The 22431-nt window shown below is 36.1% G+C and overlaps 1 protein-coding gene across 2 annotated transcripts in view; it reads right to left on the bottom strand.

Moving 5' to 3' along the window:
* The window catches only part of Nalcn (sodium leak channel, non-selective), a 293583-nt gene that overhangs the window by 257399 nt on the left and 13753 nt on the right, over positions 1–22431 (bottom strand). For both annotated transcript variants that reach the window (XM_052190478.1, XM_052190479.1), the window contains exon 6: positions 11468–11622. In XM_052190478.1, coding sequence (XP_052046438.1) covers positions 11468–11622 — 155 coding nt within the window. The remainder of the gene's footprint in view (positions 1–11467; positions 11623–22431) is intronic.

Below are 22431 nucleotides of genomic sequence, written 5' to 3'. Positions count from 1 at the left end.
CTTAACTTTCAAGTCTGGCCAACCTCTTTGGAACAAAGAGTTTACTCTCATGCCTAGCCCACGTGAGACTGGCATTCCAGATAGCATTCCTGCTTAGGACATTTAGGCCCTCCTTTGGGTGCCCACCCCAAACACTCAGAAGCAACCCACATTCCCTCTTCCTCTTACCGCCGAAAATCCTGGAACCAGGTTGGGTTCTTCCTTAGCCATTTGCCACCTAGATTTTCTCACAACAACCTGAATTTCTAGCCTTGGCTGTAACACACTGCTAATCGACTTCCAGGATGCTGGAATTCTATCTAGCAGGTACCCCTCCTTCACCCAGTGAGCGCCAATTGTCTTCAACCATATATTTTTAAAACTAACAACCTGGTAAATGAGAAAGAATCTAAACCTCACCTATTCCGTGTTCCCACACCCTTAACTCATTTGTTCCTATAGCATGCTCAAGTTGATGTTAACGAGCCTAAGTCTGCCTAGACAAACTCATTTTCTGCCACTACGATTTAATCCATTGCTGCCAGCTTTCTTATTCTGATCCTAGTATGTTTACTAATCAAGGTAATAAACTTTCCTCTACCTATGCAACCTGTCAAAGCTACTTAAGATTCCCATTCCTATCCTGTCTTAACTATAGCTCTCCTATCTTGTGCTCAATCTTGTCAGAAGTTTGTTATTAAATTTAAGACAGACAGAATTCCCAAAGGCCTGACAACTTCTCAGGAGGTCTCAGAAGAAAAATATGGACACCGTTACAGGATGCTGCTAAACGAGTGCAGTGGACATGACCGGATACCTTGAATCAAATGACTTAGCTAAACAAAGGTAAGCCATTTATCATGTCATGGGTATCCATTCCACGGAAAAAAAAGCCATGCATCTTCTGTGCTTGAAAGCCAGACTGACAGCCAAAGCCACCATGGAGACCAGAGACCACAAAGAACTGCTGGCTACTGGAATCTGTCACATTTTAATAATATAACTGCTAAGTTATTGTTCATTCCTCAAACTTCTGACTACATTGACAGCTAGACAGTTATCTCCTTACCTAAACTTTGTTTTCATTAAATGCTTCATATTTCCTCTTCTTGCTCTGTCACTGTCCTAACATCTGCCTTCCTATAGATTTCTCTAATAATAAATATTCCACTATGCAATCCAACCTTCAATCCTATTCCTTCTGATCCACAAAGGCTCATCTTAAAGACTCTTCATGTGGTTAACTCATATTGTTATCTCTTTAATAAACTTGTTAGCTACAGGAAAACTACCCAGATCTACTGATCATGGACCAAGTAGGCTCCATCCAGATGAGCACATCTGCTCAAGTTCCCACTTTACTACCTTTCCAAAGGGTGGGATTCCTCTGAGTTTCAATTGTACATCTTAGAAAAATTTTCCTTTCTCCCAAATGTACTTAATCTTATTCCCTACCTGTACTAATGTGTTCCAATATCTTGTTAAGTCCAGGCCATTGTCACATCCAGGACAGCTCCAGAGAAGCAACCTTCAGATGCTCCAATCTCCTCTCAGCTTCTCTAGACACAGACAACTTCTGCTGGACCTGTTCTCCTGACCTATCCTCAAATGGCCCCACAAACAGACCCTGGACAGCAAGGAAGCCGCCAGTCCTCCTGAGCCTGGACAAACATCCCTATACCCCTTTCTATAGTTTCCTCAGAGACACATTGCCCCAATGTCAGCATGAAACAGCCAGATCTCAGCGATGACCCTATTCCTGCTTCATGCTGTTCGCCATCACCTCTTTTTATTTTTCTTTTTTAATTAAGCAAATATTGGTGGATGTTGGTATTCTGTCTAAGCTCCACCCCACACCTACCTGGCAATAGCCAGATATGCCCCACCCCATAGATCCGGCCCACTATAAAAGGGGCTACATGCCCTAGTCTCCCTCTTTGCTCTCTCTCCACTCTCCTATATACTCTCTCCTCTCTGCCCCTTGCGCTTCCCCTCTCCCCTCTCTCTAAGTGGTCATGGCTGGCCTCCTCTTCTCTCTCTCTCTCTCTCTCTCTCTCTCTCTCTCTCTCTCTCTCTCTCTCTCTCTCTCTCTCTCTCTTCCTTTCTCTACCACTAACTCCCATCCTCTACCCTGAATAAACTCTATTCTATACCATGCCTGTGTGTGTGTGGTTCCTCAGAGAGAAGAGGTGCCTGGACAAGGATCTGCCTTTCCCCCACACCACCATGCCACACTCCCTTAGCCCCCATCCTCTCTTTTTAAGCCCCTTCAACTGGTACTTCTCACTAGTATTTAATGTGATTTATGGTTATCATGGGGATCTGAGTCCATCTTATGGTCAATACTACCAAAGTCAAAAAAGGACAACATTGTAAAGTAAACAGCAGTAAGAATATGAGTATTTCTCTATGGAGAGGATCACCAGACCCCTGAGTATACACAGCCACATTTTCCAGAAGTCTCTATAGAATCAGAAAATTTGTTTGACTCAGCTACTCCTTAATTTATTTTTGCAGTTTTTAAAATGATCAACTTAGTTACTGGTAGCAGAAAGAAATTACAAAAATAAAAGACCATTTCTGTAAATTTGTATAAGCATCCAAAAATCACATTGTGAATCCTGATAAACTAATAACTGGTAGCTTATACATTTGATTCTTTAAGAAGTATATAAGGAAAACTTTATGAATTATCTTATTAAGAAGGCTAATTTGTTGAATTCAAATGCACAAATAAATAGACTCATGTTAAATATACATATACTAAACATTTACATATGTTTGGTCTAATCATTATTTCCTAGAAAAATGTGGTGTAACAACCACTTACACAACATTCATATTCTACTAACAATAATTAATGAGGGTAATGTAGACATGACAAAAAATGCTCTGAGAATATGGACAGTTATGTACAAATTTACAACCTGAGTATCAGAGGATTTTGGTATTTTGAGGGTCCCTGGAATCAATCTGTAAAGATACGAGAGGTAACTGTATATAAGAACTTTCTGTCCCACAGGAGCTAAAGGACTACACTCTGAGGCAGAGACCAACAACCTGATCACACAGGAATCACTGGTTTTCAGTGGATATCATTTTTGTTTCCACCCATCTTGTGACCTCAGACAAGAGAAAAAGGTGCAGTTATCTAGAGATTGCTGTATTGGAGGATACATCATGTCCATTATCAAGGTAAGGTTTTGTCATGAACTGGCTGTCTTAAGCCACAGCCATGGAGCTCTTTGCAACAGAGTTCAACGTTTATTAGTTTGTAGTCCTAGAGCAGTGCTTCAACCTGACCACCCAGAAGAACAACCATGACTCTTGTAACTCTTGTTTCATTCTCCTTATTCATGGAATGGGAATAAGCATACTAAAAGTGTTTGTTTTGAGAATTAAAAGACAATTAATGAATGACCCTTCTCCAGCTGTCAGTTATGTAATAAGCAATCAATGAATGATAACAGTGGTTGTAGTAAATAATTATAGTAATTACAAAAAAACCTTCTGTCTATTAGACAATTAGTCACTGACATGACACCCTGTTTTGTGATTTATATTTGATTATTATATTTAAAGAATACAGAAATAGTTTACTATACACAGTACACATGGCACAAAGCACATTTTATTTAAATGCCTTTTTAGAATCTTCTAATTTGTAGTTTTCTCTTGCTAATGGGCTTCCTTTGATAGGAGTTGTTTTAATCAGATTTAACTTATTCTGGATATTTTAAAGTTTGGCTTTTCTTCATTATGCTTATAGTTCTAAAGATTAGTAACAAAACATGACCCTGTCTATCTACTTCTGGGTGATATTCTAGGGTGAGTTTTATCATCCAAGCTCAACATGCTTTTTTTTTTTAACCTGACTATGCAATTAATTGGGAGTTAAAGCCACCCCCAGTGTAGCTTTGTACTGCTGTGCTGTATCAAATGTTATACTTTCTCCCTGAAAGACCATGACAAGTAAATTGCCTGTTAAATGGTGTTTGCTGTGATTTCTTACCCAAAGATGACAGAGTTGGTATTGCTTTTTTCTAATTGCATGTCACATCTGTTTGGGCAGTGGTCATTTGCATCAGTGCCTCTACCCTTTTCTTTGCTCCAAAACACAAAATGATAGTAAACAGCTATAAACCTAAGGGAATAACATCAGTCAAGTGTGTTCACCTGAAGATTCCTCCTGAATGTGCCATTTGCCCATTAAACAACACACAGATGCATTCATATTTTACCACTGCTACTGCAATTTCTGGTAGGTCATCTGTAGCAGACATATTCTAAGTGTTGTTCCCAGTTATTTCTACTAGTAACCCCACAAGACAGGTCTGTTGCAAATCCATGTCACAGACGAAAAATTGAGGCAATTTATTTCTGAAAGTCACCTACCTGGCATGCAATATCACAATTCATATTGAAGTGTCATTTATCTCAGCATACCATGCTTTCTGAAGCCTCTGCTGCAAAAAGTCACCTGCTTATATCAATTTCAAGTCCACTAAAGCAGACAGCTTACATAAACTCAGATATAATTGTTCAGTTTCCTACTTTTCTTGGAGAAGTATAAGCATTTATGAGCTAATCTCAATACTTTTCTCACACAGAGATGATTTTAAAGGTCATGGCTCTAGCTAACATCATTTTGACTTTCAAGTCATTTCCAAAGTATGTAATTATGGCTTTGTAATGTAGACTCATGCAAGTAGGCATATACTTGTATGATATATGCTATATATCATACAAATGATGCATTAAGTTTTACTTTTCAAGATGTGGACATCCTTATAGTGGACCCTCCATTTTCTTTTTTTATCTACCTAATCATATTTTACAATATTTACTTTATATTTTATAAATCCTTAGTTGATAGGTGAAGCTCATTACAAGTCACTGTGAGTTGGCTGAATATCTTCTGGAATGTTATATATAATATATATTCTGCCACAATATTTTCCACTCATCCATGTATAAAAAGAGTTTCAAATATAATTTAATTCCTAATGAAATTTATTGCCTGTTAAAATGTAATTTCTATGGTAAATAAAAAAAATCATACCATGTATATAAAGTATACTGAAAAGTATTTAAGACATATAATTCATTTTTAAAAATCTTTGCAGTTTAAAAAAAAGAGGATGCAACTAATCTTGGCAAATAAGTATAGATAAGTGTCTACAGATTAGTTTGTTTTTCTGTTGTAATAAAACAAGACAAAAGCAACTTGAGGGAGAAAATATTTCTTTTAGCTCATATGTGTAGGTTTCAGTGCAGATTGAGACATCTTGTTACATCTCATTAATGAGTGTCTTTACCAACTATTATAGGAGAAGCTCTCTGTCCTGATATCCCATAAATCCCAGAAGATTCTCCATATCTACATACTGATTCCTTTACACAAATAGAGAAACATTTTTGTCCTCAGGACCACAACATACATTACTTTTTTTTGGAAAACCATGTTATTTATTGAAAAGAGGAAGTAAAAAATTCATTTTATGATAAAATTAAAGATTTACATGGAAAATATTTCTGATAAAACAGAATACCAGAAAATGTGTTATATAGAAAAACACATTGAAACTGACAATTTTCATGGAAAATTGAAGAGTAAAATGGCAGACATAAAAAAACATTGCTAAATTAACTGAAAAGGAAGTAGAAACATTTTAAGATAGAACTGAAGATTTACATGGAAAGTATTTCTGATAAAATTGTAGAAAAAGTAGAAAAACATTAAAATTGAAGATTATCATAAAAAATTTTATATAGATATAATAATGGTAGGCATAAAAGTTTTACTCAGTTGATCTAAAGTGGAATTATAAACATTTTCTGATAAAGCTAGATATTTACATGGAAAATATTTTTGATAAAATTGAAGAAATATATAGAAAAACATGGTAATATTGAATATTTCATGGAAAATTATACAGATAAAATGGTAGGCATAAAAATAATTAAGTTGATTAAAAGTGGAATTATAAACATTTTCAGGTAAAATTGAAGATTTTCATGGAAAATATTTCTGATAAAATTCAAGAAATAAACAGAAAACACATTAAAATTGAATATTTCATGGAATATTATATAGATAAAATGGTAGACATAAAAAATTTTCAATTCTTAAATAATTGAAGGTGGAATTAAAAAATTTTGTGATAAAATCAGAGATTTACATGGAAAACATTTCTGATAAAATAGAAGAAATATATAAAAAACATGTCAAAATTGCAGATTGTCATGAAAAATAATGCAGATAAAATGGTAGACATAACTAAACATACCATAAATGGTAAACATTACTAAATTAATTGAAAGTGGAATTACAAACATTTTCTGATAAAACTGAAGATTTACATGAAAAATATTTGTTAGTCTATGTCTTTTTATTGGGGAATTGAGTCCATTGAAGTTAAGAAATATTAAGGAATAGTGATTGTAGCTTCCTGTTATTTTTGATGTTATTTTTATGTTTCTGTGTTTTTCTTCTTTTGAGTTTGTTGAAGATTACTTTCTTGCTTTTTCTAGGGTGTAGTTTTTTTTCCTCCTTGTGTTGGCGTTTTCCATCTATTATCCTTTGTAGGGCTGGATTTGTGGGAAGATGTTTTCATGGAATATCTTGGTTTCTCCATCTATGGTAATTGAGAGTTTTACTGGGTATAGTAGTCTGGGCTGGCATTTGTGTTCTCTTATGCTTTGTATGAGATCTGCCCGGGATCTTCTAACTTTCATCATCTCTGATGAGAAGTCTGGTGTAATTCTGATAGGTCTGTCTTTTTAAGTTACTTGCCCTTTTTTCCTTACTGCTTTTAATATTCTGTCTTTGTTTAGTGCATTTGGTGTTTTGATTATTATGTGCTGGGAGGACTTTATGTTCTGAAAGGCTTCTTGTATGTTCATGGGCATCTTTTCCTCTTTCTATGGAAGTTTTCTTCTACAATTTTGTTGAAGATATTTACTGGGCTTTTAAGATGTAAATCCTCTCTCTTGGTCTATACCTATAATCCTTAGGTTTGGTCTTCTCATTGTGTCCTGCAATTCCTGGATGTTTTGAGTTAACAGCTTTATGCATTTTGCATTTTCTTTGACTACGGAGTCAATGTTTTCTATGGTATCTTCAGCACCTGAGATTTTTTTCTTCTATCTCTTGTATTCTGTTGTTGATGTTTGCATCAATGAACCTTGAATTCTTTCTGAGGTTTTCTATCTCCAGAGATGTCTCACTTTGGGATTTCTTTATTGTCTCTACTTCCACTGTTAGATTCTGGATGGTTTTGTTCAGTTCATTTCACTTTATTGTTTGTGTTTTCCTATAATTCTTTAAGGGATTTTTGTGTTTCCTCTTTAAGTGTTTTTACCTGTTGACCCATGTTCTTCTGTATTTCTTTAAGGGAGTTATCTAAGTTCTTCAAACCCTCTATCAGCATCATGAGATATGATTTTAAATACAATTCTTGTTTTTCCAGTGTGTTGGGTATATCTGGGACTTGCTATGGTAGAAGAACTTGGTTCTGATGTTGCCAAGTAGCCTTGGTTTCTTTTTATTTTTTATTTGATAAATTTTTTATTTACATTTCAAATGATTTCCCCTTTTCTGGCTCCCTACTCCCCGAAGGTCCCATAAGCTCTCTTTCCTCCCCCTATTCCCCCATCCAACCCTTCCCACTTCCATGTTCTGGTATTCCCCTATACTGCTGCACTGAGTCATTCCAGAACCAGGGACTACTCCTCCGTTCCTCTTGGACATCAATTAATATGTGGATTATGTCTTGGGTATTCCACATTTCTAGGCTAATATCCACTTAACAGTAAGTGCATACCATGATTGATGTTTTCAGACTGGGTTGCCTCACTTAGTATTATGTTCTCTAGATCCATCCATTTGTCTAAGAATTTCAAGAATTCATTGTTTCTGATGGCTGAATAGTACTCCATTGTGTAAATATACCACATTTTTGGTATCCATTCCTCTGTTGAGGGATACCTGGGTTCTTTTCAGCTTCTGGCTATTACAAACAAGGCTGCTATGAACATAGTGGAGCATGTGTCTTTATTGCATGCCAGGGAATCCTATGGGTATATGCCCAGCAATGGTATAGCAGGGTCCTCTGGAAGTGTCATGCCCAGATTTCTGAGGAACCATCAGACTGATTTCCAAAGTGGTTGTAATCCCACCAGCAGTGGAGGAGTGTTCCTCTATCTCCACATCCTCCCCAACACCTGCTGTCTCCTGAGTTTTTAACCTTAGCCATTTTGACTGGTGTGAGGTGAAATCTCAGGGTTGATTTGATTTGCATTTCCCTAATGACTAATGATGTTTAACATTTCTTAAGGTGCTACTCAGCCATCCGAAGTTCTTCATGGGAAAATTCTTTGTTTAGCTCCATACTCCACTTTTTAATAGGGTTATTTGGTTCTCTGGTGTCTACGTTCTTGAGTTCTTTGTATATATTAGATATTAGCCCTCTGTTGGATTTAGGGTTGGTGAAGATCCTTTCCCAATCTGTTGGTTGACGTTTTGTCCTTTTGACAGTGTTCTTTGCCTTACAGAAACTTTGTAATTTTATGAGGTCCCATTTGTCAATTCTTGATCTTAGAGTGTAAGCTATTGGTGTTCTCTTCAGGAACTTTTTCCCTGTGCCTATGTCCTCAAGGGTCTTTCCCAGTTTCTTTTCTATTAGTTTCAGTGTGTCAGGTTTTATATGGAGGTCCTTGATCCACTTGGAGTTGAGCTTAGTACAAGGAGATAAGAATGGATCGATTCGCATTCTTCTGCATGCTGACCTCCAATTTAACCAGCACCATTTGTTGAAAAGGCTATCTTTTTCCCACTGGATGTTTTTGGCTCCTTTGTTGAAGATCAAGTGACCATAGGTGTGTGCGTTCATTTCTGGATCTTAAATTCTATTCCATTGGTCCACTTGTCTGTCACTGTGCCAATACCACGCAGTTTTTAACACTATTGCTCTGTAGTATTGCTTGAAGTCAGGGATATTGATTCCCCCTGAATTTCTTTTGTTGTTGAGAATAGTTTTAGCTGATGAATACATATAGAGATGGTCAGACATATCTAAAATTTCCACAACTAATTTTGCAAGAATCACTATCTTTTTTTTTCAGAAGGAAGTGAACATCAGTCTCCTAAAATACAGCAGTTTATCAGGAAGAAGTTTTCCACTTCAGCCTAATCTAGTATGAATATTTACTTTTTAATTAATTTATCAATCATTTTTTGTGTTTGGTGTATATACATGTGTGAAGGCCAGAGTTGAACTTTGGATGTCTTCCTTTATCACTGTTTGAGGAAGACTCTCAGTAAATAAGAAGCTGCAATTTTCTGCTAGGATAGCTAGCCAAAAGCTCTTGATTTGTTTGTCTCATACCACTGATTTTTGGGATAATAGAAAATAGCTATCTGTGAGTCTTGCAGATTTGAACTCATGTCACTTGTATTCAGATGAAGCACTCTTACTCACTGAGCTATCTCCCAGGCCTAAAAGTTTTTGATTATCATACTAAGTCAACATGTTATCATCTAATCAATAGTCCAACAATGGCAATGATTTCAATTATCCTTTAGCAAAAGAAACAATCAGATCCAATTAAGTGTTCATAAAAATAGAAGTCATAGGGGCTACCAACAACAAATCAGATACATTCAAGGAAAAGAACAACCAGACAATAACCTAATTCAATATTTATGAAGGACTCACTAAGACATTGCAAAGGCCCTGGAGACAGAAACATGAAAAGATGCACTTCCTGTTTTCAAAGAGCTTATATCTTACAGACGGGTACAGAAAACAAGAACAAAAAGCCTGTTTTAATGGGAGCCTACTGCCTTTGGGAATCAACCTCCTAAAACTGATCTTCTCAAGCTCCCCCTCAATTCCCTCACCCAGAACTTTTAATAAGGAAGAATTCTTTCATGAAGAGAGATTATGATTTTTATTCATTAAGTTATTTGTATGTCATTGTACAGAAAGATGATCTAACTTGTACACAATTGAACTTTGACTTTGGAAACAACTGATGCATTTAAAATAGGGTATGATTCATTTGAGCAATGTGCCATAAAGATCATTCAAATATGGATGAGCCCTTGAATTATGGTCACTCTTTACAGGAGATGTGACCACATCTATTAAAGGTATGAGCTATAGTCCTGCATTCTAGTCTGCCCAGTGGAATCATTAGACTAATGTCTCATGCTGCCTATCCAAATATGTGCATCTCACATCTCACAATATCTGTAGATTATTGCTTACTATCAGAAGCCAATGTTTCCCTAAGAAGCCTATGACTGTGAAACACAGGACAGAGTTTTAAGATTGGTTTTGAGAATGGATTAACTTAGGACACATTTACAGTATCAGTTGACTTCTAGATTTTTGTGAAATAAGAAAATATATCATTTGGTCAAATAAAATGAGTTAATGGATGCTATCTAGCTACAATGTCAGAAGTCAAGTTGAAGGCATATTAAAATATAAGAACAATATTTAGAGATGTTACTTGCAAAATTGACTTAAAAAGAGGTACCATGATGTCCTTTTCAGTCTACTTCTGTGTTATACTCTGTCAGAGGGCTGTAACTGTGTCACTTAGTTAAATTCCTTAACAATATAAAGCTTTCACAGATCTTTCCTGAAACTCTAGTTCATAGTCCTGATTTTCATATACCATCCTGAAACATCTGTGAACTTATCCATACTCCTCCTTAATTATAAAATCCCCCATTTCAGTTTCCCTCATCAAATCAAGAAATAAATTTGGCTTTCAAAATAAGGTAATCTCATTCATTATTGAAAATTATTTCAATAAGAATTCTCAATGCCCAAAATTATTGTGTAGAACCTAATATTGTTTTAATAATTAAATATGTATAGCTGGGATGAAGTTATAATAAACAGAGTAATGTTAGGTAAACCATGACATATTTCAGCACTTAATAGAAAAGACAAAGAGAAATATACACATTAGCATCTTATGTTCATGGATTAGCATTTCCCATCTATGGGTTACACAGATGGGGCATATCCATAAGTATTTAATGTATTTAAGCTATTTTCTGTTCCAGTTAATTTTCAGCTCTCTGTAGTTGCAAATATGTAATGCTGCACATTTTTAGACTTACCTTAGCTATTGGTTCCTACAAGTGTAAGAAAATAAAATCTTACTTGTCTTAAAATTAGCAACTCTGAATCCTAATCAAGAAGAAAATACTTTAAATGCTACAAACAAAAATAATAGCTTAAAATGAGAGACCACTAACTATGCATAGATAGATAATTGACACAGAGTCTGCATATCATAGCTTGTAGGGTAAAATATATTATACATATGCATATAATTCAATTTTTCATTTATGTTTTTTATACTACTTATAGTCATAAAATGAAATATTAGTCACACAATTATATTTTTCATTTCATAAACATTATAACAGAAATTGAAAATATATATTACCAGTAAGACAGACCTATCTCATTAAAGCCACTGTAGCCCAGCTCTTGCCTGCTAAGTCCCAGGTCTTCCAAGTCCATGCATTTAAATCCTGGGGGGCACTGATAGCCTTCTTCTAGCTCTGGGGAGCAGTGTGTATCTGGGATAGCTAAGCTATTCCAGGTTACATTTCTGTGGACAGACAGTATATGAAAGTGTTAGAAACTTTGAGAGTTGTAAGCATCAATTAAAATAAATTATTAAGCAATCATTGCCAATAACTGCTGCATATGGATACAAATTGAGATTGATAATTTGCGAATGGCATTATAAGAATTACAGGTTGTTAGATGATAGTTGATTTGTTCCCATAGAGCATCTTAAAATAATACCACCATATTATTATTGTTTTTTGGTGCTTTTTTGGTCTATTTTCTTTGTTTTCCTAATGAAAAAGAGAAAGTATGTGGAGTTGGGCAGTCAAGGAGGTAGAGGGAACCCGATAAGAACTGGATGAACTGAAACTGTGATCAGAAAATATTATATGAAAATTATTTTCAATATATATTTATTGAAATCTTATTTTAAAATATTCTAATAAGCAAATGAATGGAAATGTGAAGGGATGCTTATTTGTGTGAAACTTTGTCATTAAGAAATTTCCTGTACTACTAGGCATACATTTTACTACTCCTTTCAGTCAACATTAAGTGATGAAAGAACTTTTTTCTTACATTCATATTTCAAATTGTGAATCTTGTAAATGATACTAGGGCCTCTGCTATGTTGGTTCAAGTGAAATTTATAAAGAGAACAAGACAAATAAGAAGAAGTTGAAGGAACTAAGCCTATTATTTTGGCAAGAGGAAAATTATGAGGTAATTTACTGATGGCTCTAAGAAACTGAAAGAGTCTTGTAGGTGGATAGCAACACATGTTATTTCTTCTTCTTTCTTCTTGTTCTTGTTCTTCTTGTCCTTGTTCTTCTTGTTCTTCTTGTTCTTGTTCTTGTTGTTCTTCTTGTTCTTGTTCTTCTTGTCCTTGTTCTTCTTGTTCTTCTTGTTGTTCTTCTTGTTCTTGTTCTTCTTGTCCTTGTTCTTCTTGTTCTTCTTGTTCTTCTTGTTCTTGTTCTTCTTGTTCTTCTTGTTCTTCTTGTTCTTGTTCTTCTTGTGCTTCTTGTTGTTGTTGTTGTTGTTGTTGTTGTTCTTCTTCTTCTTCTTCTTCTTCTTCTTCTTCTTCTTCTTCTTCTTCTTCTTCTTCTTCTTCTTCTTCTTCTTCTTCCTTCTTCTCCTTCTCCTCCTCCTCTTTCCCCCTTCTCCTTCTCCTTCTCCTCCTCCTCCTCCTCCTTCCCCCTTCTCTTCCTCCTCCTCCTTCTTCTTGACAAGTGGTACCTTAGGGTTTCTACTGCTGTGACAAAACACCATGAAGAAAGAAAAAGTTGGAGAGAAAAGGTTTTATTCAGTGTACACTTCCATATTGGTGTTCATTATTGAAGGAAGTTAGGACAGGGACAGAGCAGGATTTTGGAGGCAGAAGCTGATGAAGAATTCATGACTGGCTTGCTTTTTCTAGCATTTTCTGTCTGCTTTCTTACCACCACTCCAGGGATGGAATCGCCCACAATGAGATGGGCCCTCCCCAATCTATATCCAATAAGAAAATGAGCTGGATCTTAAGGAAGCATTTTCTCAATGAAATTCCCCTCCTTTCAGATAGCTCTAGTTTATGGGTCAAGTTGACATAAGACTAGCCAGCAGAGGCTGAAAATTAAGTTCTTGATGCATTTGCCTATGTGATGGATTTCTTGATAGGTTCTGGTTTCACCAGAATGAGATTGAAGTTTGCCAATTGCGCTCTTAAAAATGAGCCTGTGTGCCATGTGAGGTCACTTCCATTGACAGTGCAGAGGACATAGTACAAGCGTCTAAGCTGTGTAGCTCTAGAAGCCTTCCAAACCAGAATTTTATTGTACATATCATCTACTGTTTCATTCTTTCTTGGAATTTTCTGAGTCTCTTAAGCATTGACAAAACTGATGTAGGCATTTCTTCGTAGATAACATTTTTCACTACTAAATTCTCTATCATCTCTCTATATATAATTTATCTATCTAATCTATCATCATTTCTGTTCATGTTCCTGTGTACAGGCGTATGTCTGCATAAGTGTGTATGTGCATAAGTGTACAGATGGATGTAGATTAACAATCAATGCCAGATATCATCTTTAATCATTGACTATATCATTTTTTGTGATGGGTTTTCTCACTGACTCTAGAGTTTATTGATTTGGACTGGCTGTTCATCAAGCTCCAGGTATCCTCTGGGTATATGGCCAGGAGAGGTATAGCAGTATATTTATTTACATTTCAAATGTAAAATTATTTACATTTCAAATGTAAAATTTCAAAAAGAGGTATATTTATTTACATTTCAAATGTTATCCCATTTACTGGTCCCCCCCTTGTGGAAACCCCCTATCCCATTCTCCCTCACCCTGCTTCTATGAGGGTGTTCATCTACCCACCACACTCCCACTCCCAGCCCTCAATTCCCCTACTCTAGGGAATCTATCAAGCCTTCATAGGACCAAGGGCCTCTCTTCCCATTGATGCCTGAGAAGGCAATCCTATGCTACATATGCAGCTGGAGTCATGTGTACTCCTTGGTTGATGGCTTAGTCCCTGGGAACTCTAGGGTGCCTGGTTGGTTAGTATTGTTGTTCTTTCTATGAGGCTGCAAACCCCTTCAGCTCTTTCAGTCTTTTCTCTAACTCCTCCATTGGGGATCTCATGCTCAGTCCAATGGTTGGCTGCAAAAATCTGCCTCTGTATTTGTAAGGCTTTGGCAGAGCCTCTCAGGAGACAGCCATATCAGGCTCCTTTCAGCAAGCATTTCTTGGCATCTACAATAGTGTCTGGGTTTGGTGACTGTATATGTGATGAATCCCTAGGTGGGACAGTCTCTGGATGACCTTTCTTTCAGTCTCTGCTCTACACTTTATCTCCATATTTACTCCTGTGAGTATTTTGTTCCCCTTCTCAGAAGAACCAAAGCACCCACAATTTAGTCTTCCTTCTTCTTGAGGTTCATGTGATCTGTGAATTGTATCTTAGGTATTCTGAGCTGTTGGGCAAATATTCACTTATCAGTGAGTTCATACTATGTGTGTTCTTTTGTGATTGGATTCCCTCACTCGACATCATATTTTCTATTTCCCAAGGACACCCATACCCAACTGGGGTGGTCCATGGCAGAACAGAAAGGCTATTCCTGTCTTGCTGACAGCTGAACCCTGAATTTAATATGAAAGTCCTGGTCATTTATACTGGCCCACCTGAGTTTCCAGTTAATTTCAGAGAATCATCTGACTTCCTTTTCACCTCTACCTAGTCTTCCCCAGTCTCAAAAGATCAATCATGGTATGCACTCACTGATATGTGGATATTAGCCTAGAAACTTGGAATACCCAAGACATAATCCACATATTAAATGATGTCCAAGAAAAATGGAGGAGTGGCCCCTGGTTCTGGAAAAACTCAGTGCAGCAATATAGGGGAATACCAGAAAGGGGAAGGGGTGGATGGAGGAATAGGGGGAGGGAAGAGGGCGTATGGGACTTTCGGGGAGTGGGGAGCCAGAAAAGGGGAAATCATTTGAAATGTAAAAAAATATATCCAGTTAAAAAAAAAAAGCCCTCCCTGAACCAGCTTGTCTCATTTCGCACTAGAAGCTTTGGAAAACTAATCCCACCCTGGAAAGCAAGTCTCTTACTTGGAGAGAGATAAATTATTTATTGATTTTTATTTTTGGAAATGTTTTAATTGTTCATTTTAGACTTAGTAGGACTGCAAAACAAGATAAGTCATATGAGAAGAAAATAATAGTGACATCGTTTCTTCTTAATAAACAAGCAGATTTGGCACATTCTGTAGGAAACAGATCTTTTCTGTTAAACTCAGTGTTTTAGCATGAAGTTTTCAATTTGTTTGTTCACTCCTAAATAGTCTACAAAGTAAAGCTATGGTAAAATATAAATGACAATACATTTTTTTAAAGATATAAATTAGTCATCTTAGTACCTTGTTAAATATAAAGGAAGGATTTTAAGCAATTCTGCCATCTCCCATGTTTTTCTCCTATTACTACATTGCTGGTTATTTTGCTGATTTAGAAAAGACATCATGTATGACAGGAGCCAGGAGGCTGAGGCTGAGCAACAATCATGTAGGAAGCAGCCCATGAACAAAGCACAGGAGAATCAGAGATGTAAGGCATCAGGATTCAGCCCCTGGGCAGACCAAATTCAAGCTGGCAACGTGCACCTGCTTTGAGATTACAAGGTAGCCTACCCTTCTTGACATTGAGTCTGGGTTGAACAAGACCCAGTCAAGCAGTGGGTATTTTGCTTCAAGAACTAGAAGATGACACACAAGTTTATAAAGTGTTCCATATGTTTAAAAGAAGACATCTTTCATAAATGGAATTTATAAGACCAATTTCACTTTGTTCTTTAGTGTACTTTGTGTACTTCTTTTTGGGCCAAGAATATCAAACTTCCTCAAATCCAGCTTTACATTTTTTCCAGTAAAACTCTTTAATGACAATTCATACAAAAATAAAACAAAAACAAAACAAAAAGTCTATCAGGTTCTATAAGATGCCCCGTGGAAGGACATATACTTCTTAGGATAAAATATAAAGCTATTCGTAATTAGCCTGGAACACTAGAGATAAAGGAAATGGCTCTGGATATCCACAGTGCACAGCACTTTACCTCCTTCATACAACAAATGGTCCAGCCAGCACAAATAACCACCTTAGCTCTTGGTTGAATTCTTCCCTCTCTAGGAAAAGCTTTTATATTTTTAACATTTACTTTTACTTGCCCTAAGGCTATTCTAATTGTCTCACTCTTGGAAATAAGATTTTCTTATTTTATATGAAGCCATAAATACATTTCTATCCTCTCTCAGGAGTGATAATAAGCTGTCAGGTGAATGTTCATCTTTGCAGGTTCCTCCTTCAGCTCACAGCAGATGTCTGACATCACATTTGGCATTTGTAGCACCTGTTTCTGCCATAGGCTGTTGCCCTTCTTAATTTTCTTTAGGAAATGAGCTGTTTTGCCTAGTCAAATCTCATTACTCTTTCCATAATTGCAGTTCATTATCATAGAGGAATCTCAGCCTTGACTGGTAATGCTGCTGAAGACATGGCTAAGGTGATTTTCGATATGCTTTAAGAAATGTGTAATGCTTAAAAGTAAAAGTGTGTGCAACTAATTACCTCACTCTTTATCCTTTTTGCCTCACAGATTAAACAAGATCCATCCCAGAGTTCAGTGGTGAGGTATTTCTGTTTGAAAGATTTTTCTATTACTAATAAGATTGGGCATGCAAGTTAATTAGTCTAAAGTTAGAAGTCCTCACAGCACTTAGCAACATTGCTTCTTTAAGCATAACCATAGCTTACTGTTTGACTCAGACATATTTATTATATAAAATGAATTAATATTGTTTTATATGTATACATGTATGTATGTTTATCACATGTGGGGTACACATGAGGGATTTGTATGTCTGTGTGTGCCTGTGTGAGCATATGTGCATATGTATGTCTCTGTGTGTGAGTGTCTGTGTGTGCATGTGTATGTGTATGCATGTCTGTGTCTATGTGTGCCTGTATATTTGTGTGTCTATGTGTATCAGTATGTATATGTGTTTGCCTGTGGGAGTATATGTTTCTCTGTCTCTCTGTCTCTCTCTCTCTCTCTCTCTCTCTCTCTCTCTCTCTCTCTCTCTGTGTGTGTGTGTGTGTGTGTATGTGCATTTTGTGTGTGTGTGCATTTGTGTGTGTGTGTGTGTGTGTGTGTGTGTGAGAGAGAGAGAGAGAGAGAGAGAGAGAGAGAGAGAGAGAGAAAGAGAGAGAGAGAGAGAGACCATGTATGGGTTGACACTGGGACTCTTCCTTGATAGTTTATTGGAAAGGGTCTCTATCTTGAACTATGAGTTTTCCAGTACAGTTAGTCAATTTAGCCAGCTTGTTCTGGGAATCCTCTGTCTGGGTCTTCTGTATACTATGATTAAAAGTATACTACCATACCTGTCTGGTATGATTGTGGGTTCCAGATATCAGAACACTAGTCCTCAGATTTGTATAGTAAGTGCTTTACCTACTGAGCCATCACCCAGCTAAGAATTAATGCTACTTTTAAAATGACAAATCATAGCTATGCTTTATCTATAAGCATAGTATTACAACACACACATATACACATGTATATAGAATGAATAAATTAAGCTTATTAACCAGGGTGGACATTAATGTTTTTGTAGTTGATACATTTGAAGTCTACTTTCCAGTTATTTTGAATTATATAACACATTATAACTGACTCTGCTCATGCTGCTGAAGATGAGTTCGCAAAGTTTATCATTACCATCTACCTGGAATTTTGAATCCTTTATCATCAGCTCTCCCTTCTCTCACCAACCCCTAGCCTCTAGTAAACACTATAATCCTTACTACTTTCATAACTTTTCAAGACTCCACACATGAATGATACCATAAGCACTATATGTGTATAGCTTATTTCCATTAACACCATGCCCTGCAGATTTATTCATATCACTGCCAATGAAAGATAATTTTCCAGCCAATCTTCTGCTATACTTTATAAAGTTCCCTGAGATGACCCCTGACTTCAGGATAATAGGGTGAAATGGGGTTGGTGCTTGCATTTCAGGGGGTCTTTCGGTACACACTTAGTGAACTGGAAATGAGTTTTCACCAATGGGTACAACTTGGAGATGGCCATGGAGACCCAATGAACTGACTTAAGGACTTGAGTTCAGAGGACATTCATGTTGTTGCTTCTGGCTTACTACTGAAGTACATACACAAGCTTAAATACCATTCAAGCTCATATGAGTGTATTTTTTTTTTTACTGTTTTGTATTCCAGAAGAACACCAAATTAACAGCTGTCACCATAGGATTCATTTTATACATTTATGAATATATTTGTATATACACATATTCATATAAAAACAAATAATGCAAAGAGGTCATGGTTTTGAAGAGAGCAAGGAGGGGTACATGAGAGGGTTTGGAGGGGAAATGAGAGGTAAGTGATATAATTATATTATAATCTCCAATGTAAAAGAAATAGTTAATAAGATAATGCTCCAACTGAATTCACTTCCATGTGTGAAATCTCGTATGCAGTTAGTTTCCCTGTCCCTTACTTCTGTAGCTATTATCCCCCACTCATACAATATTTTTTACATTTTCTTATCCACATATAGAACAAGCTAGACATACTCAAAAGCCTACATATTCTGAAAAAAACTAACTACAGATTTTCTTCCCTGTGTTTTTTTTCTTCCCTCACCCACACAGCCAACTCTTCTATTCCTGACTTTCTTAAATTTTCCTGCCCTGCATGTTGAATAACACACTGCTTTTCTTTGCTTTAAACACAGATTTCCTTCTTTTAAACATTCCCTCTGCCTTGTTTAGTGACTCATTTTGTTTGTTTTCACTTTGTCAATTTGTGATAATGCTATTATATGTCTAAGTAAAATATTCTGTCAACCACACTTTATATAAATGGTTAATAAGTATTAATTCCATGCTAGAATCCCAGAATTATGGATAATATGACTATACTACATGATTAATTTCTTAACTCTTTATTATATGTGCCTTTATGAACCTTATAAAATAATGAGAAAATAAGGAAAAAAGGAATGAGGAAAAAAGAAAAAAGGAAGACAAACATGTGGAAGAAGTAATAAGGAGAAAGAAAAGGAAGATAAAGAGGAGGAGGAGTAATAGGGAGAGGAAAAGGAGTGGGAGGAGAACAAGAAGGAGGAGGAGAAAGAAGAGGAGGAAGAGGAGGAGGAGGAAGAAGAGGAGGAGGAAGAGGAGGACAAGGAGGATACCTGGAATAATGTCTTATGCTGAAGTCAGCTCAATACATTCAAACAACTAAAAGTTGAATAAAAGCTTTTATGCAATAGAATAATAACAGATGAAAATGACTAAAACATTACATGCATGAATGAAACTTTTAAAGAATAATAAATAAATTCTGAATACTGTAATCTTTATTAGTAAAATAATGAATAGTAAACCAGCAAAAAATTAAAAAATTGAGACTCTATGATTCATTATTTAGAAATAAATAAAAATCTCATGTTTGAAAAACTGCAAGTAACAACATGTAAAAACAAAAAAAAAAATCTTTAGGTACTTCTCAGCCATTTGGTCAGTTGAAAATTCTTTGTTTAGCTCTGTACCCCATTTTAATAGGATTATTTGGTTCTTTGGAGTCTAACTTCTTGAGTTCTTTGTATAATTTGGATACTAGCTCTCTATTGGATGTAGGGTAGGTAAAGATCTTTTCCCAATTTGTTGCCTGCCATTTTGTCCTATTGACAGTGTCCTTTCCCTTACAGAAGCTTTGTAATTTTGTGAGGTCCCATTTGTCAATTCTTGGTCTTAGAGCGTAAGCTATTGGTCTTCTGTTCAGGAAAATTTCCCCTGTGCCTATGTGCTCAAGGCTCTTCCCCACTTTCTTTTCTATTAGTTTCTGTGAATCTGGTTCTATGTGGAGGTCCTTCATCCACTTGGACTTGAGCTTTGTACAAGGAGATAAGAATGGATCAATTTGATTTTTCTGCATGCTAACTGCCAGTTCAACCAGCACCATTTGTTGAAAAGGTAATCTTTTTTCCACTGGATGGTTTTAACTCCTTTGTGAAAGATTAGGGGACCATAGGTGTGTGGGTTCATTTCTGGGTCTTCAAGTCTATTTCATTGATCTACCTGCCTGTCACTGTACCAATACCATGCAACTTTTATCACTATTGCTCTATGTACAGTTTGAAGTTCAGGATGCTGATTCCCCCAGAAGTTCTTTTATTGTTGAAAATAGTTTTCACTCTCCTGTTTTTTTTTTTTGTTGTTGTTGTTGTTTTTTGTTTTGTTTTTTTATTCCAGATGAATTTGAGAATTTCTCTTTCTAACTCTATGATGAATTGAGTTGGATTGAATCTGTAGATTGCTTTTGGCAAGATGGCCATTTTTACTATATTAATCCAGCCAATCCATAAGCATGGGAGATTGTTCCATCTTTTTAGGTCTTCTTCGATTTCTTTCTTCAGAGACCTTGAAGTTCTTGTCATATAAATCTTTCACTTGTTTGGTTAGAGTCACACCAAGATACTTTATATTGTTTGTGACTATTGTGAAGGGTGTCATTTCCCTAATTTCTTTCTCAGCCTGTTTATCCTTTGAGTATAGGAAGGCTACTGATTTGTTTAAGTTAACTTTATATCTGACCACTTTGCTGAAGTTATTTATCAGCTGTAGGAGTTCTCTGGTGGAGGTTTTGGGGGCCACATATATATACTATCATATTATCTGCAAATAGTGATGGTTAGAATTCTTCCTTTCCAATTTGTATCCATTTGACCTCCTTTTGTTGTCTAATTGCTCTAGCTAGAACTTCAAGTACTATATTGAATAGATAGGGAGAGAGGGGGCAGCCTTGTCTAATCCCTGATTTTAGTGGGATTGCTTCAAGTGTCTCTACATTTAGTTTGATGTTGGCTACTTGTTTGTTAAATGACAAAACACACATGTAGAAGGAATGAAAGGAATAGCAGGAGAGTGACTGGCAGCATAGAGATATGAATAGATCTGGGTTTCCAGACCCACATGATGAAGCCAGAGCTCTCAGTCTGAAAGACTGTATGCTGGAAATAACCTTATGTGCAGAGCCACACTGTTCCTGGAAGTTTATCATTAAGAGACAGGCAATGGATCCATTGAACACAATGGAGACCATTGGAAAAGATCCACCTGCAGACTTAAAATTTGCATACAAAAGGTGGGACCAGGCTCATCCTTTCTAAAAGAAAACCTGTCAAGCTGTTATTAAAAGTAGTTGTACCACTTTCAGTCCTAGTAACAGTGTATAGGAGTCCCAGTTGGACAAATATAAGGGGGACAAATACATTTAATATCTACTGGTTGGTTTGTTTCTCATATAAGTCATATGTGTGTGTGTGTGTGTGTGTGTGTGAATGTGTGTATACATCTATACATTAATATTGCAAGGTTTGTAACAGTGGGATTCAAGCTGCTGATTAGGGTGTCTGATCAACTGTGACACACTCACTAGTTATCAGGTTCCCTCTTAATACCTCAATGAGCTTAGGTCCTTCTTACAAATGTGACCTTACAGTTAATGGCTTTTAATAGTGGGTGGCGGGATTGACATTTACTTCCTTTTATTCCTAGTCTAAGAACAAAACAAAGTACATCTAGTATTAAACAGCTTCAGGAAAACATCAACTGTTAATCAAAGAGAAAAGCTGGATAAATAAAAATGGGCTATTTTAGAGTTCGAAATCTGTTATTATGGAAGGAACTTCGAAAGGTCATTCACTCTGTAATCTGACTTCACCAAACCTAACTTATTAGCATTGGACATGTGTAACTATATAAAGGTTAGTTCATCAGAAAAACAGGACCTCTTATGTTCATCTACTTAATTAGACTCCTAAGCTTCAGAAATGAAAGAAAAGCTGAAAGAACTAAAAGAGGGAAAGAAATTTCCTGTCATGTTAAGAAAATGCAGTGATGCTATTTCATTATTATAGAATGAGCAGGTACAATGTTACTAAGTACCTTGACCACATTATATTGAGAACTTTCTGTTTTTGTGCAATGCTAACTATTTAGACCATATGCCATCTCCTAAAATGATCATTGCAAGGATTATTATCTAATCACAATTGAATAAAATTAGCAACATAAAATATTATCTTTTAAAATTCTCTCATACCAAAAAAACCAAAAAACAAAAACAAAAAACACAAAACACACTTCTATATAATCTACAGGTCAAGAAAGATGGATAAGTAAAAAGAAAAATTTGGAATAAATAATAATTAAAAACAAAACATCACAGTTTGAAGATGTATTTA

The sequence above is a fragment of the Apodemus sylvaticus genome, chromosome 8, assembly GCF_947179515.1.
Source record: "Apodemus sylvaticus chromosome 8, mApoSyl1.1, whole genome shotgun sequence".
NCBI lineage: Eukaryota > Metazoa > Chordata > Mammalia > Rodentia > Muridae > Apodemus > Apodemus sylvaticus.
This window is presented reverse-complemented; position numbering and strand designations above follow the sequence as displayed.